The sequence below is a fragment of the Helianthus annuus genome, chromosome 13 (assembly GCF_002127325.2).
Source record: "Helianthus annuus cultivar XRQ/B chromosome 13, HanXRQr2.0-SUNRISE, whole genome shotgun sequence".
In the NCBI taxonomy this organism is placed as follows: Eukaryota; Viridiplantae; Streptophyta; class Magnoliopsida; order Asterales; family Asteraceae; genus Helianthus; species Helianthus annuus.
The window spans coordinates 164,255,969-164,270,863 of NC_035445.2; the positions used below are offsets into that span (position 1 = coordinate 164,255,969).

A 14,895-nucleotide genomic window follows, 5' to 3' on the forward strand; every position below is an offset into this window, starting at 1 on the left:
AGTCATTTCGCCCCCCTCCAGCGGCGTCCTCCCCGTCCCTCTGAGGCCGTTTGAGCCGGTCCTCCCCCTCTCTCACACACCTATACATACAACTTATATATATGCATATTATGATCATCCCCCCATTTCCTTACCTCCATCCTCTTTGCCCCATCCTCACACTCATCCTACGTGGCGCTTACGTGACGGATCATCCTCCAAGGGAGGACCATCACCATACCGTGTAGCCTTAGTCTTAAGAAAACGGTATTAACCGAATGCATGTATAATGCAATAATTATTATGCCAAATTACTCGACGATATGAACATGCACTAAATTTGAAAACGGAAACTAGATTTGCAAAGAAAAATGAAGACGGAATCAATGAAATTTGTTTTTTTTTAACGGCGAATTTCTTTTATTCTTGTCGTCTATGAGACTTGAACTTAAGACCTTTCTCCCAAGGCGTTTAAAAGCTTTGTTTTTACCAATGGACCACCACCCCATTGGTTACAGAAAAAAAAAACAAAATGATGTTGGAAGTGATACGAAAAACTACTTCTGAGTAGAGGTGTTCATAAACTGTTGAAATCAAGTGAGCTGTTTAAACCGAAGCAAGTCAGCTGGTTTGAAATATATACGATACTGTTTTCATGGCTTGATGGTCAGGGCGTCCCTTGTGGTGGTGTTGGGTGGGTGACCACACAATGCCCGTGAGAGGGGGCCTAAATTCATCTTTCTCGTTTATGTATCATAGGCTTATTTGTTTAACGATTACACTTTATTTCTTCTTGTCTTCCTTGTAAACTTCAAAAGTTTAAGTCGGAACAAAGTAACCTGTTGAAGGCCTTGTAACCTGTAAACTTGTAATCAATATGATGTTATGTATACGTATTAGTAATGTTTTAAAATTCGGTTTTCATACCGTACCGGATTTGGCTTAGAAACGGTTTAACCTGGTGTATCGATTGTCTCAACCGGGTGTACCGGACAATTTAACCGGTTCTACCACCGCCAGAATACAGTATTATATTTATTAACCATCTTTGATTATTGTTGGAAAGTTAATACAATAATATGGTGTGAAAAAATATTTGTTCAAAACCATCAAACCGGCAGGTTTTGTTGATCAGACATGGTCGTAGAAAAATCCCCACCGCTATTTCTACTTAAGGTTTTAAAAAAGCTCCATGTAAAAAATGTCCTAATTATTTAAAATCGGCAGTGAATAAAGAGCAAATTAAAGTAAAATAGCATAATTCAATTATAAACTTTATTTAAAAATGTCATCTATATAATATTTTTTTATGCAAATTTATAAACTTTTGTAGTTAATTTCTACAAAATACTACTTTCAGTGGTTCATTACTATTCCTATTCCTATTTATTTCTATGATGTTGAATCTAGTCAAAATTTGGTAACGTAGAAACTACTATTTGATTTTAGCAACTTTAATTTAGATAACTTTTTTTAATGGTCATATTATTTAGGAAGACAATAGAAACTGAAAATGAAGATTACTAAGTTATTATTAGTATGGGTGGCTGAAACATGGAAGTTTGATTCTCTGTAGATATTTATGATTAAAATATTTAATATTACAAAAAGGAATTTACCATTTAAGAAAAAGTCTGTCGACCTAAATGTAATATATTAAAGCTTCCTAATTTGTTAAATACATGTGAAAAAAATCACAATACTTATTTTATATATTAAAATTTCTGAATCTTACGGCATACCATTTATTTCTATTTTTTTTTTTTTTTTTTTGTCATGAATGTCCAAATCTATTCAAGAGACAGTTCCGTGGTGCATTCTGTTTGCGGACAATATAGTGCTAGTTGCTGAAACTAGACAAATCCTAAATGCGAGGCTAGAGGAATGGAGAACAGCGTTAGAAGGCAATGGTTTAAGGATTAGTCGGTCTAAGACTGAATATCTTTATTGTAATTTCAGCGGTGCAGGTGACAACGAGGACACTCATGTTATCATTGAGCTCAGCAGCTTCTTCAAAAGAGATGACGGATACAGAGCGGTTACCACTTGTAGGCTCATTCACGAACTAGGCCATGAGTTTGCTTTAACGAGTGCACGAAAGTTCAAGTACTTAGGATCGTTTGTGCAAAGGGACGGGGAGATAGATAGTGATGTATCTCACCGCATCCAGGTTGGCTGGTGTAAGTGGAGAGCAGCCACTGGGATATTGTGTGACCGGAGGTTCCTGACAAAATTGAAGGGAAAATTCTATAGGATAGCAGTTCGACCGGCTATGTTATACGGGACAGAGTGTTGGGCCATCAAGAAAACTCAAGCGCGCAAGATGGAGGTAGCGGAGATGAGAATGTTGAGGTGGATGTGTGGCCACACGAGGCTAGACCGAATAAGAAGTGAGGTTTATAGGGATTGGTTAGGAGTAGCTAGTATATCAGACAAGTTAAAAGAGGGGAGATTGAGATGGTTTGGGCATGTGAAGAGGAGGCAGTTAACAGAACCAGTTAGAGCAGTGGAAACCATAACAGTGGAAGGAAGGAGGGGTAGAGGCAGGCCCAAGTTGACTTGGGATGAAAGACTTAGGAAAGATTTGGTAGAGTTGCACCTCTCTGAGGACATGGTTCAGGATAGGAGTTCGTGGAGACGTATGATTAAGGTTAAGGACTTGTAGGTGAGGGTATAGACGTGCCCTAGCATTGCCTTGGGAAGGGGTGTTACTTTTCTTTTACACTTTAGGTAGGTTAACATATGATGATTTTCTTGTATCTATGCCTATGTTTGCATGCTAATGATCTATCTGACTACTGCTACGCTATTTACTTATCCATCTTTCATATATCTACCTGTTGGTTGTTTTGGAGTCGGGGGTCTCTCAGGAAGCAGCCTCTCTATTCGCAGGATAGAGGAAAGGTTTGCCTACATCCTACCTCCCCCAGACCCTACGAATAGTTCTGCTATTTGTGGGATATACTGGGTATGGTTGTTGTTGTTGTTGTTGTTTTTGTCATGAATGTCACTTAACCGAATTTTAACCAATACAAGAATAAGAGTAAGAGTAAGGGTGTAAACGAGTCGAGCTGCTCGTGAGCTATTCGAGATCGGCTCGCTATAAACTTTAATCTAGTCAAGTTTAAACGAGCTTGAGTCAGCTCGCAAGTCTAAACAGGTTTTTTATTTATTATAAATTTTATTTACTATATTTTATAATTATATCAAAATTATTATTATATATAAATTTATAATATAAGTAATTAAATAAGATATGTAATGTTATATTTAAGAACTCTAAGGATACATGTATATTAAAATTTAAAATATAGAAAAAATATAGAAAAAAAAAAGATAATTAAAAAATAATATATACCGCCAAGCTCTAACTTGAAATTCTACACACAAGCCAAGCTCGAGCTTTAGACATAAAGCTCTAAACGAGCCAATAAGAATTTACAAGCTCGTTTAAAAATTTACAAGTCATTGTGATGCAGGGATATCAGATATTATTTTATATTTATTTGAATTTTAATTTCCTAATATTTTGTTATCTAGTTTCCTATTTGAATTGTAATGCCCAACTATAAAATGGGATCTAGGGTTTATTGTTTACTCAGTTTTGAGATTGATTATTGTAAAGAAAACCTTTAGATTTCTTTGAACCATTCGGTTCCAAGTCTTTGAATGAATCATTGTGTTTGAGTCATTTGATCGCATACGAAACTGCATCAGGAAACCCTAGTCCCTAGATGCCCTATTTATAACTATGAAAAAGATAAAATAGGAAATTCAAATTTTAAATAAAAATATAAGATATGCTGATATGCTCCTGCATCACATTGTTTAAAAAATAATAATTCAAAAGTGTGTTCCTTTTAACTCTAACTAGTGTTGCGTCAAGGGGATCCGTTGTCTCCTTTCTTGTTTTTGGTTGTTATGGAAGCCTTATCTAGAGTGTTAGATAAAGCGCTTGCTATAGGTGAGATCGATGGGATTCACGTTGGAAAAAACGAGTTGGTGGTCTCTCATTTGTTCTTTGCCAATGACGCCTTGATTATGGGTAAGTGGAGTAGAGAAAATGTGGAGAATACGGCTCGGGTTTTGAGGTGTTTTTACTTGTGTTCAGGCCTTAAGATAAACATTCACAAATCTAACTTGATTGGGGTTGGGGTTAGCGGTACGGAGGTGGAGTCTATGGCCAAAGTGTTGGGGTGTAGGATGGGGATGGGGATGGTGCCTTTCGACTATTTGGGGATCAAGGTCGGGGCAAATATGAATAGAGAATATAACTGGAAAGTCGTGATGGATGTTTTTAGCGCTAGACTAAGTTCTTGGAAGGGTAATGTTTTGTCTATTGGGGGGAGAGTTACGCTTATTAAGTCGGTTTTAGAAAGCCTGCCGGTATACTTCTTTTCTTTATATAAGGCGCCTAAGGTTGTGGTTGATAAGTTGGAAAGGATTATGAAACGATTTCTATGGGCCGGCAATGAGGATGTGAATAAAATTAATTGGGTCGCTTGGGACCGGGTGACGCTTCCGGTTAAAAACGGTGGACTTGGTATACATAAGCTCATGGTGGTTAATGACGCTCTTTTGTTAAAATGGGGATGGAGATATAGAGTTGAAACATGTAGTTTATGGAGACGTGTTATCGAAGAGTGCCATCATAGTAGGGTGGTTTGGTCGGCTATTCCGTGTAACAAATATATTTCTAGTCCGTGGAAGACCATTGTCAAGTTAAACGAGGCTAAAAGGGTGCACGGGAAAAAGTTTAATTCTTTTATAAAAGCTTGTGCAGGGAATGGCAGGACGATTCAGTTTTGGTGTGATTCATGGATTGGGCAGGAACCTTTTAAAGATAAATGGCCAGTGATTTTCAGGTTAGAGAAGTCTAAAAGATGCTCTATTTCGGACAGAATTAGGCAGGTTGGGGGTGATTGGATTATGTGTTGGGATTGGTCGCGGAACCCGGACACCGCTGAAGCGCTACATCAAATGCAAGAGTTAACTGCGCTGTTGTGTAACATTTGTTTGGAAGATCGAAAAGACAAATGGAAGTGGGATAATAACGCGCCCTAGGGGTTCTCTGTTGCAGCGGTTAAGAAGTTGACCACGGACATTTCAGCAGTCAATGTGTACAAGTTTTTTTGGGTTAGTTGGGTGCCGCTTTAAATGTAATATATTTGCGTGGCAGTCGGAGTTTAATAGGATTCCTACGCGTGTGGAGCTGGATAAGCGTAGAGTGAATTTTGGTTCTTTGGAGTGTGTTTATGTGGGGATTGCTCATCTCTTAATGATGTTACCATTCTAATCTATTCTAATTCTAATTTTCATTTAAAATTTTAATTTAAAATTTATATATAATAAAATCTATATATAATAAAATCTAAACTACTGTTCATTCAGTTTAGATTTTATCAGTTACCCATTTATTTACAGGTTGTTCGATGGTCAACCAAGTGTGGCAAGCGATTGCTACCTGGTGTAAGATACCTCCTTTTTTCGTCTTTGAGGTTCGGGATTGTTTGGAGATGTTCAAGACCTTCAGTGGTGATAAGACACGAAAGAAGATCTTTCAAGGAATTATCATTGTTACTTTATGGTGCATTTGGATGAAACGGAATGATAGGCTTTTTAATCGGAAGAACATCAACGCTAGGGATATAGTGGCGGATGTTAAATCGAAGTCGTTTTTTTGGTTGAAACATAGGTCGAGGATGAAATCGATTATATGGCTTGAATAGTGTAAATTTCCAATGTATATGTTGTAGTGGTTTGGCTCCGGCCCTCGTTTTGAGGTCCGTTTGTGAGCGTTTTTAATGAAGTTGAATGTTCAAAAAAAAACTAGTGTTATGCCCGTCCGCGTTGCGGGACGTTAAATCGAATATATTTCTTAGTTTCATAACATATACGCATGTATTTAGGGGAATAGCATAGCATGGCATAATATAATATACAAATATTAGTTTAGTGATTCTTTTTCATGTATTTTTCAAAAGTAAAAGGACCTCTAACATATCAAAATTAGGTTGAAGAACTTATTATTAAAAAAAAAAAAAAAAAAAAAAAAAAAAAAAAACACTATAATTATTTGTTTTTATGGTATTAACAGTTTACAGAACAACATCATAAATAGAAACCAGATCACAATAATAAACAAACATTCATAGTTCACACAGAAGTAGCAGAGCTCTTAAATAGCTAAAATCATTACACATCCAAATAAATAAATATGCATGCATCAACACAACATGAAAACCAGAATCTTGAATTTAAGACATCAGAATTTCACACTTCACTCTTTTCCATCAGCGGCTCGGAGCGACCCGAGTTGAACCGGTGCCTGGGTCCCAACGACTTTAGATGACCCGTAAACCGAGAGGTCAAAACCTTCACCTCTTTCTTTCTCAATTTGTTCCTTGATCCAGAAATATGTGATTCTCAATCCATCCTGCATCCATTTTAGTATAAACGAGTGTGAATCGAAAGATATTATCAAAATGTTGACTTTGAAAAGTCAAACCAATGATGAAATTTCTATATTTAGCATGATCGAGGAAGATGATTTCGGTCTTTCCCTATATGCATACGTATACATATCCGTATCCAGTGGCGAAGCTTGAGATTTCCGACTGGGGGGTCGAAAACTTATATACCAAAAAATTTCTATAAGACTGGGGGGTCGAAAACGTATATACCCAAAAATTTCTATACGAAAACTACATACTCTCCACGACTGAGCGAAAAGTTCAGGGGGTCGGCCGCCCCCTCCCGCCCTATAGAAGTTGCGCCAATGTCCGTATCCATATGCATATGCAAATATCTTAAAAAAAATAACTTAAGAACTGAAATAATTGCATACTTATATAGTTATATATGTATAGATTTCAACACCAAATAGTATTGTATATATGTAAGTCTCATCTATCATTAACTTTAAAAAAGTGTAACCAAACGTGTTATGAATCGAAAGATATCATCAATCGGAAACAATGCATAAATGTTGACTTTGAAAAGTCAGACCATCGATGAAATTTCTATATTGAGCGTGTCCGAGGAACGATGATTTTGGTCATATTTGCTTGTTCCATGCAAAAGGACAAAAATGCCCTTCATCTTAACAGAAAAAATAAACTACGTTAGTGATTTGGATGGAAATGACAATAAAACGCTATCCTGAAGGACTCAAATGCACAAAAAAGTCATTTTGGATGGAACAAGCAAATGTGACCGACGATTTTGGCATTTTACTTTTTTATTTAAAAGACTAAATGTTTTATTATTTAAAGTATATAGCTTTGTAATCATAACCAAGATACTAAATTATTTATTTAATAAAGAGTTAAATGCCATTTTAGTCCCTGTGGTTTGGGTCATTTTGCCAGTTTAGTCCAAAGGTTTGAAACGTTGCCATTTTAGTCCAAATAGTTTCAAACGTTGTCGTTTTAGTCCAAAGGGTTAACTCCATCCCTTTATTTTGTTAACTAGAAGGGCATTTCGGTCATTTTATATGTAATTCTGTTAACTAGAAGGGCAATTCGACCATATAAAATGATCGGATTACCCTTCTAGCTAACAGAAAAATGGACGGAGTTAACCCAGTGGACTAAAATGGCAACGCTTGAAACTATTTGGACTAAAATAGCAACGTTTCAAACTTTTGGACTAAACTGGCAAAATGGCCCAAACCACAGGGACTAAAATGGCATTTAACTCTTTAATAAAAAACAAATTTTCTTACCAAAAACTACGTGTCATATGACCCGTTACCCAACCAGCCTATTTTGCAACGACTACGTATTAAAAAGAATACCTTTAATCTCATAGTGGGGGCCCACCCAAGCTTCTCTTTGATCAAAGTGTTATCCGAGTTTCTACCACGCACACCTTCCGGGCCCGGAATGTGGTGAATCGGAAGCTTCTTATCCTCGAAACTGAGAACAATTTCAGCCATTTCATTCATGCTCACCATCTCGTCACTTCCGATGTTCACCGGTTCACGAAAGTCAGATTTTGTCAATCTGTTGAAACGTAATCGGATCCAGTTAATTTAGTTACCAAGTGCAACTTTCATTAAAACATTAAAACATGACGTACAAGTTAACATTAAAACAAAACGAGTACCTCAAAACACCTTCAACACATTCATCAATGAAAGTAAAAGAACGAGTTTGTAACCCGTCACCCCACATTTCAAACTTATCGGTCGCCGTAAGCGCTTTTCTGCAGAACGCAGCGGGTGCTTTCTCCCTCCCGCCTGCAAGATTCAAATTTGAAATTCCAAATTTGCCCTTAATTTCTTAAGAGTAAATTGTCGTTTTCGTCCCTATGAGGTTTGGCCAGTTTTGCGACTTTCATCCAAAGGTTTGTTTTTCCGCATCTGGGTCCTCATGGTTTCAAATTCTTGTCATTTTCGTCCAAATTTGCCCTTAATTTCTTAAGAGTAAATTGTCGTTTTCGTCCCTATGAGGTTTGGCCAGTTTTGCGACTTTCATCCAAAGGTTTGTTTTTCCGCATCTGGGTCCTCATGGTTTCAAATTCTTGTCATTTTCGTCCAAATTTGCCCTTAATTTCTTAAGAGTAAATTGTCGTTTTCGTCCCTATGAGGTTTGGCCAGTTTTGCGACTTTCATCCAAAGGTTTGTTTTTCCGCATCTGGGTCCTCGTGGTTTCAAATTCTTGTCATTTTCGTCCAAATTTGCTCTTAATTTCTTAAGAGCCAAACCTGGAGAGGCGAAAATGGCAAGATTTTGAAACCACGAGGACCCAGATCGCGGAAAAACAAACCTTTGGATGAAAGTCGCAAAAATGGTCAAACCTCAGGAACAAAAATGACAATTTACTCATTTCGTAAAAATCATTTTCTTAATTGGTATTAAATTTATTTCAAAATCGATAGTACCTTTCCATGTACCGAATGGTCCATAGATGTTATGAAAACGTCCGATACGACACTCGATTCCAAAGTCCTTAGTGTAGTGCCTGCACAACTCCTCGGTTGCTAGCTTCTCCAGACCGTAAGCATCTTGAGGCTTAAATTTAATTGTAAAAAAAAAATAGAGTGATTAAAAAAATGAAACCCGAGGAGACGATGAGAATGTTTATATCAAATTAATAGTTTGGGATTTTTCAAGAATTAATAACCTCGGCAGGCCATGCGTCGGATTCCTTCAAGCTCACATTGGTTTCCAACTGTTTAAACTCAGGGTAAATGCAAGCACTAGAGGCATAGAAAAACCTATATAATGTAACATGAGAGTCAGAAAAATGTTATACGCTACAAGGCACATAGTTTTAATAAAAGGCGTCGTCATGTGCGTATGGCTTTGAATAATGACATTTTCGTCCCTGAGGTTTGGCCGGTTTTGCGACTTTCGTCCAAAGATTTGTTTTTTCGCATCTGGATCCAAAAGGTTTGAAATCTTGCCATCTTCATCTGACCCGTTAACTCCATCCATTTTTTAACTTTAGGTCAGGGGTATTTTCATCCTTTTAACTATTTGTTTGTTTGTTTATATAGGTAAAAAGACGAAAATACCCCCGACTTAACGTTAAAAAACGGATGGAGTTAACGGGTCGGATGAAAATGGCAAGATTTTAAACCTTTTGGATCCAGATACGAAAAAACAAACCTTTGGACGAAAGTCGCAAAACCACCAAAACCTCAAGGACGAAAATGGCATTTTACTCAAAAAGAAAAATTGAAGTAACTTTATCGTCCCTGAGGTTTGGCCGGTTTTGCGACTTTCGTCCAAAGATTTGTTTTTTCGCATCTGGATCCAAAAGGTTTGAAATCTTGCCATCTTCATCCGACCCGTTAACTCCATCCATTTTTTAACTTTAAGTCAGGGGTATTTTCGTCCTTTTAACTATTTGTTTGTTTATTTATTTATATAGGTAAAAGGACGAAAATACCCCCGACTTAACGTTAAAAAACGGATGGAGTTAACGGGTCGGATGAAAATGGCAAGATTTTAAACGTTTTGGATCCAGATGCGAAAAAACAAAAAAAAACAAACATTTGGACGAAAGTCGCAAAACCACCAAAACCTCAAGGACGAAAATGGCATTTTACTCAAAAAGAAAAATTGAAGTAACTTTATCGTCCCTGAGGTTTGGCCGGTTTTGCGACTTTCGTCCAAAGATTTGTTTTTTCGCATCTGGATCCAAAAGGTTTGAAATCTTGCCATCTTCATCCGACCCGTTAACTCCATCCATTTTTTAACTTTAAGTCAAGGGTATTTTCGTCCTTTTAACTATTTGTTTGTTTATTTATTTATTTATTCATATAGGTAAAAGGACGAAAATACCCCCGACTTAACGTTAAAAAACGGATGGAGTTAACGGGTCGGATGAAAATGGCAAGATTTTAAACCTTTTGGATCCAGATGCGAAAAAACAAACCTTTGGACGAAAGTCGCAAAACCGCCAAAACCTCAAGGACGAAAATGGCATTTTACTCAAAAAGAAAAATTGAAGTAACTTTAGGGTTTCTCAAAAGGAAAGAAAATTGTTGTGGTTAATTAAAGAAACATGATTGAACATTTTATAAATAACATAGTTTCAAAAGCAACGGTTATAATTATTTAGAAGAGTTAATTACCGTTTTCGTCCCTGTGGTTTGTCAAAAATCACTATTTCAGTCCATTAGTTTAAAAATTGCTATTTCAGTCCCTGTGGTTTCACTTTCGTAACCATTTCAGTCCCTGTGGTTTCACTTTCGTAACCATTTCAATCCATTTATTCTGTTACTACAGGGACTGAAATGGTTACGAGGTGGACTGAAATAGTTACGAAAGTGGAACCACAGGGACTGAAATCGCAATTTTTAAACTAATGGACTGAAATAGTGATTTTTGACAAACCACAAGGACGAAAACAGTAATTAACTCTATTTAGAATCATAGCAACAACAAATAATAAAAAGATTATGTTGACCAACCTCTTGACTCCACTGATCCTCGCAGCCTCAAGCATGTTAAAGCTAATCATCGTATTATTATACATAATAACAGAGTGATTCGACTGAATGAACCCCATACCACCCATATCAGCAGCCAAGTTAAACACATGATCAACGTTTTCCGTCACTTTCAAGCAGTTATCCATCACCCGAAGATCAACGAGATGGAACTCATGACAAAACATGTCTTCTGACATGTGCTCATTTTTCTTCCAATCCGAAGCAATGATGTAGTGGCCCTCGGTTTTCAAACGCCTAGCGATGTGTGACGCGATGAACCCTCCCGCTCCGGTTATGCAAACCCTAAGTTTTTCTGATGGCCAGTACGGTTCCCTCTCGAGGTTTTCGTAGGTGAATGAACCGTATTTTGTTTCACCGGCTGTTCCCATTCTACAAACATAAAAAAAATAATGAGATTTTAGTATGAGTAAATTACGATTTTGGCCCCTGTGGTTGTATCAATTTTACCCTTTTAGCCCAAAAAGGAATTTTTTTAATATTTGAGCCCCCAACGTCTTTTTTTCAAACCCTTTTGGCCCCCAACCGTCTTTTTTTCTAACCCTTTTGGCCCCTAAAAGTAAATGGATGGGGTTAGTGTCAGGGGCCAAAAGGGTTAGAAAAAAAGACGTTGGGGGCTCAGATGTTAAAAGATTCCTTTTTGGGCTAAAAGGGTAAAAGTGATATAACCACAGGGGCCAAAATCGTAATTTACTCTTTTAGTATCCATCAAAGTAACACTAGAAAATTTTGTGTTGATTCCGATTTCCATGATAAACTTAATAAATTTCCAAACAAAAACTTGCTGCAAATTAAATGGGATCTGTCACACTTGTGAATGCATTAGCATTACCCTGTCGCTTTTGGCCCGTTTGATTGGTTCGGTTTGTATAACGTCATTAAGACTCAACAAAACAAGTTTCCATATTGTTCCAATAAAGTCGCTTATACTTTTGTATATAACTATAAAAACCACTCAAGGTTCATAAAAGCGCCTAGGGCCTCAAGGCGGGGCCTCATGCACATGTTGGTCAAAATTGGTTAAAATTAGGGTTTGTATAAGGGTGATATGTAAAAACAACAAAAGAGATAAAGCAATTTAAGAATTATTTAATTGATAATAATACACAAAACACATGAGATATATTCAACTTTTGGTTGTACATAACGCCTATTTAGTTGTACATCAACGCCTAGTGTAGGCGAAGCACTTGCCTCAGGCTATGTGTTATAAGCTCCAAAGCTTGGGCGAAGCTTTTAAGGGGCGGGAGGGGGCGGCTGACCCCTGAACTTTTCGCTCAGTAGTGGAGAGTATGTAGTTTTCGTATAGAATTTTTTGGGTATATACGTTTTCGACTTCCCGGTTTTATAGAAATTTTTAGGTGTGGTGACTTCCCCCCCCCCCCCCCCCCCCCACGGTCGGAAATCTCAAGCTTCGCCACCGCTCCACCTCAGCAGGGCGTGCGGCAAGATTTGGGTTTTTTATTACTAAATTAATATATAATCATTTAGATTCACCTCAACCCAATACCATATTTCACGTAAATCCTATGCAGTTAATATCGGTCATATCGGTCCCCTAGTAAAATATCGGTCAAAATATCGGCACCGATAATATGGGCGATATTGACCGATATATCACCGATATTTGACCGATAAAACCGATATATCACTGAATTATCAGTGTTAAATTGCTACATATATAAATTCTGCATTATATTAAAATTACCGATATCTCACCGAGGTAACCTATATCTCAAATATCGGTCCTTGACCGATATCCGATATTTCACCGCATTAACTGCATAGCGTAAATCCCCGATGGAACCCCCCCCCCCCCAAAAAAAAAAAAAAAAAAACACTCCTTAGTAATGTGAAGGGTGAAAACAAAACAAAGTGCGCCATGTCAACACTTTTTTATGTACCCCAATGGAGCCCCCATAACACATAGTCTCAAATTTTGGGATCTAAACGCCTCGGGGCGCCTCGCACTTTTTCAAACCAAATACCCAATCTACTTACCAAGATCAGTGGCGAAGCTTGAGATTTCCAACCGGGGGTCGAAAACGTCTATACCCAAAAATTTCTATAAAACGGGGGGTCAAAAACGTATATATCCAAAAATTTCTATACGAAAACTACATACTCTCCACTACTGAGCGAAAAGTTCGGAGGGTCGGCCGCCCCCTCCCGCCCCCACTATCCTTCGCCCATGACCAAGATTAACCCAAACCACAAACTAATCAATAATCATACTTTCTACACACAAAGAAAGATAATTTACCATATATCACCATCCAAAACATAAAAAACAACTAGTAAATAACTAAACTGGTAAAATTAACAAACAATTCTCACATAATGATAGCGATAGTCCATAACCATTACTCAAAGTCTCAACCACACCACACTGTCGGTTTCAATGTCATTATCTTAACCTTTTCTCACACCCGCCACAAATTCAAGCAAAATCGAACATTAAATAACCCCAAAATTGTGATAAAACTTACACAAATCGCAACAATTTCGGCAGTTCGAGAAACTTAATGCCGGAAATCAAGAAAATTGTAGAAGATCAAGAATTACCTGACGAAAATCGAAATTGTTGAAGGGTTTTATCCAAAATGATCTCTTTTGAAGTGGGTTAGATTTGTTTTAGCGAGAGAGTTTGGGCGCCAGTCGTATCTTACTCTCTCTGTGGTGGAATACACTCCAGTTATCCTTCTACCTCAACGTCCTTTTATTTAGGTTTTCTTGGGTGTCCCCATTGTCTTTTTCTCGGATTTTTTATAGCATAAAAAAGATTTTTTTATCTTTTTCTTTTCAATTATTTTAATATAGAAAGGTTATATGTACATGTCGGTTGTTTACATGTTTCATAGCGAACAGCCGAACAAGCGGGTTGTAATCTAGCGGTATTAACGGTAGAGGTGCACGATCACTCTTTCATTCTTAAATTAGGAGTTGGATTGAACGGAAACTGGAATACACAGCGTTAGTTTGGAACTGGTATAACCCGTAGGTTTCTAATATTCTTCGTTGAAACTGGCTAACCCGTAGGTTTCTATATTTAAAATTGAAACCGGTTTTGACTTTTTATTGACCAACATGAACTAGTTTAAGATTTGAACCTGATTTGTGGACCTCGGATGAAGCATGTATACATAATTGGACTTTTTGTTATAAAACCCAGAATGGTTTAGGGTTTGAACCCGGTTCGTGCACCTCGGATCAAGGGTGTGTTCGTAATTGTGCCTTACCAAAGTGATTGGGGGTTATAGTCTTATGATGAACTGTGTAGATTTAAGAGTACGGTTAGATGGTGTGTGAGTTAACTGTTCTCAAAGAAACATATTCCATAGGGTGCTTATTGTATTCATGCATCACTCTGAAACGTAGACACCATGGCATATATTACATCATATGGGTTGTATACACAGGCGGAAAAAAGTTGGTACGAGTCGTATAGGGGAGAAACATCCACACGTGCAGGTTATATGGCCAGCTTAACCCTCTCATACGGCTCGTATGACACAATATCGTCTTGTTATATGACAATATGGGGGTTGGTGTCCGGTTAACACATCAATGATGTACTGATAGCAGCTGCTTATTCCATAAAATCTCTACTTATAATAGCTAATTCGTATGTTTTATGATATTTGGATTCTCTCATTTGTCGTAATGTATAGCTAATCTTATTGGTTATGAATAAAAGAAGACATTCATAGTTAATCATGTAATGGTGATACTAATCAATAATAGGTGGTATTTAGAGAAGTTTCCACTATGATGTAAGATGTAAGATATCACTGACGTGTTTTGGATGGGTTGTTTGTCCATAAAATAAGAACTTAACAGTTAAACATGTTTAAGTAATAAAAATTAACATGTAAAAATTAACATGTAAAATTAACATGTAAAAATTAACATGTAAAATTAACATGTTAAATGATAAAATAACACTTTTGC

At 37.1% G+C, this 14,895-nt stretch overlaps 1 protein-coding gene across 1 annotated transcript; it reads right to left on the reverse strand.

Annotated features, from left to right (window-relative positions):
• Window positions 1–6,041: 6,041 nt before the first annotated feature.
• Window positions 6,042–13,695, reverse strand: LOC110900140 (GDP-mannose 3,5-epimerase 2). The gene is made up of 7 exons (XM_022147037.2): window positions 13,510–13,695; window positions 10,906–11,316; window positions 9,108–9,201; window positions 8,866–8,995; window positions 8,089–8,221; window positions 7,778–7,985; window positions 6,042–6,415 (listed from the first exon to the last, which is right to left on the reverse strand). The coding sequence occupies exons 2-7, from the start codon at window positions 11,313–11,315 to the stop codon at window positions 6,260–6,262; spliced, it is 1,131 nt and encodes a 376-aa protein (XP_022002729.1). The 5' UTR covers window position 11,316; window positions 13,510–13,695; the 3' UTR covers window positions 6,042–6,259.
• Between the last annotated feature and the right edge of the window lie 1,200 nt (window positions 13,696–14,895).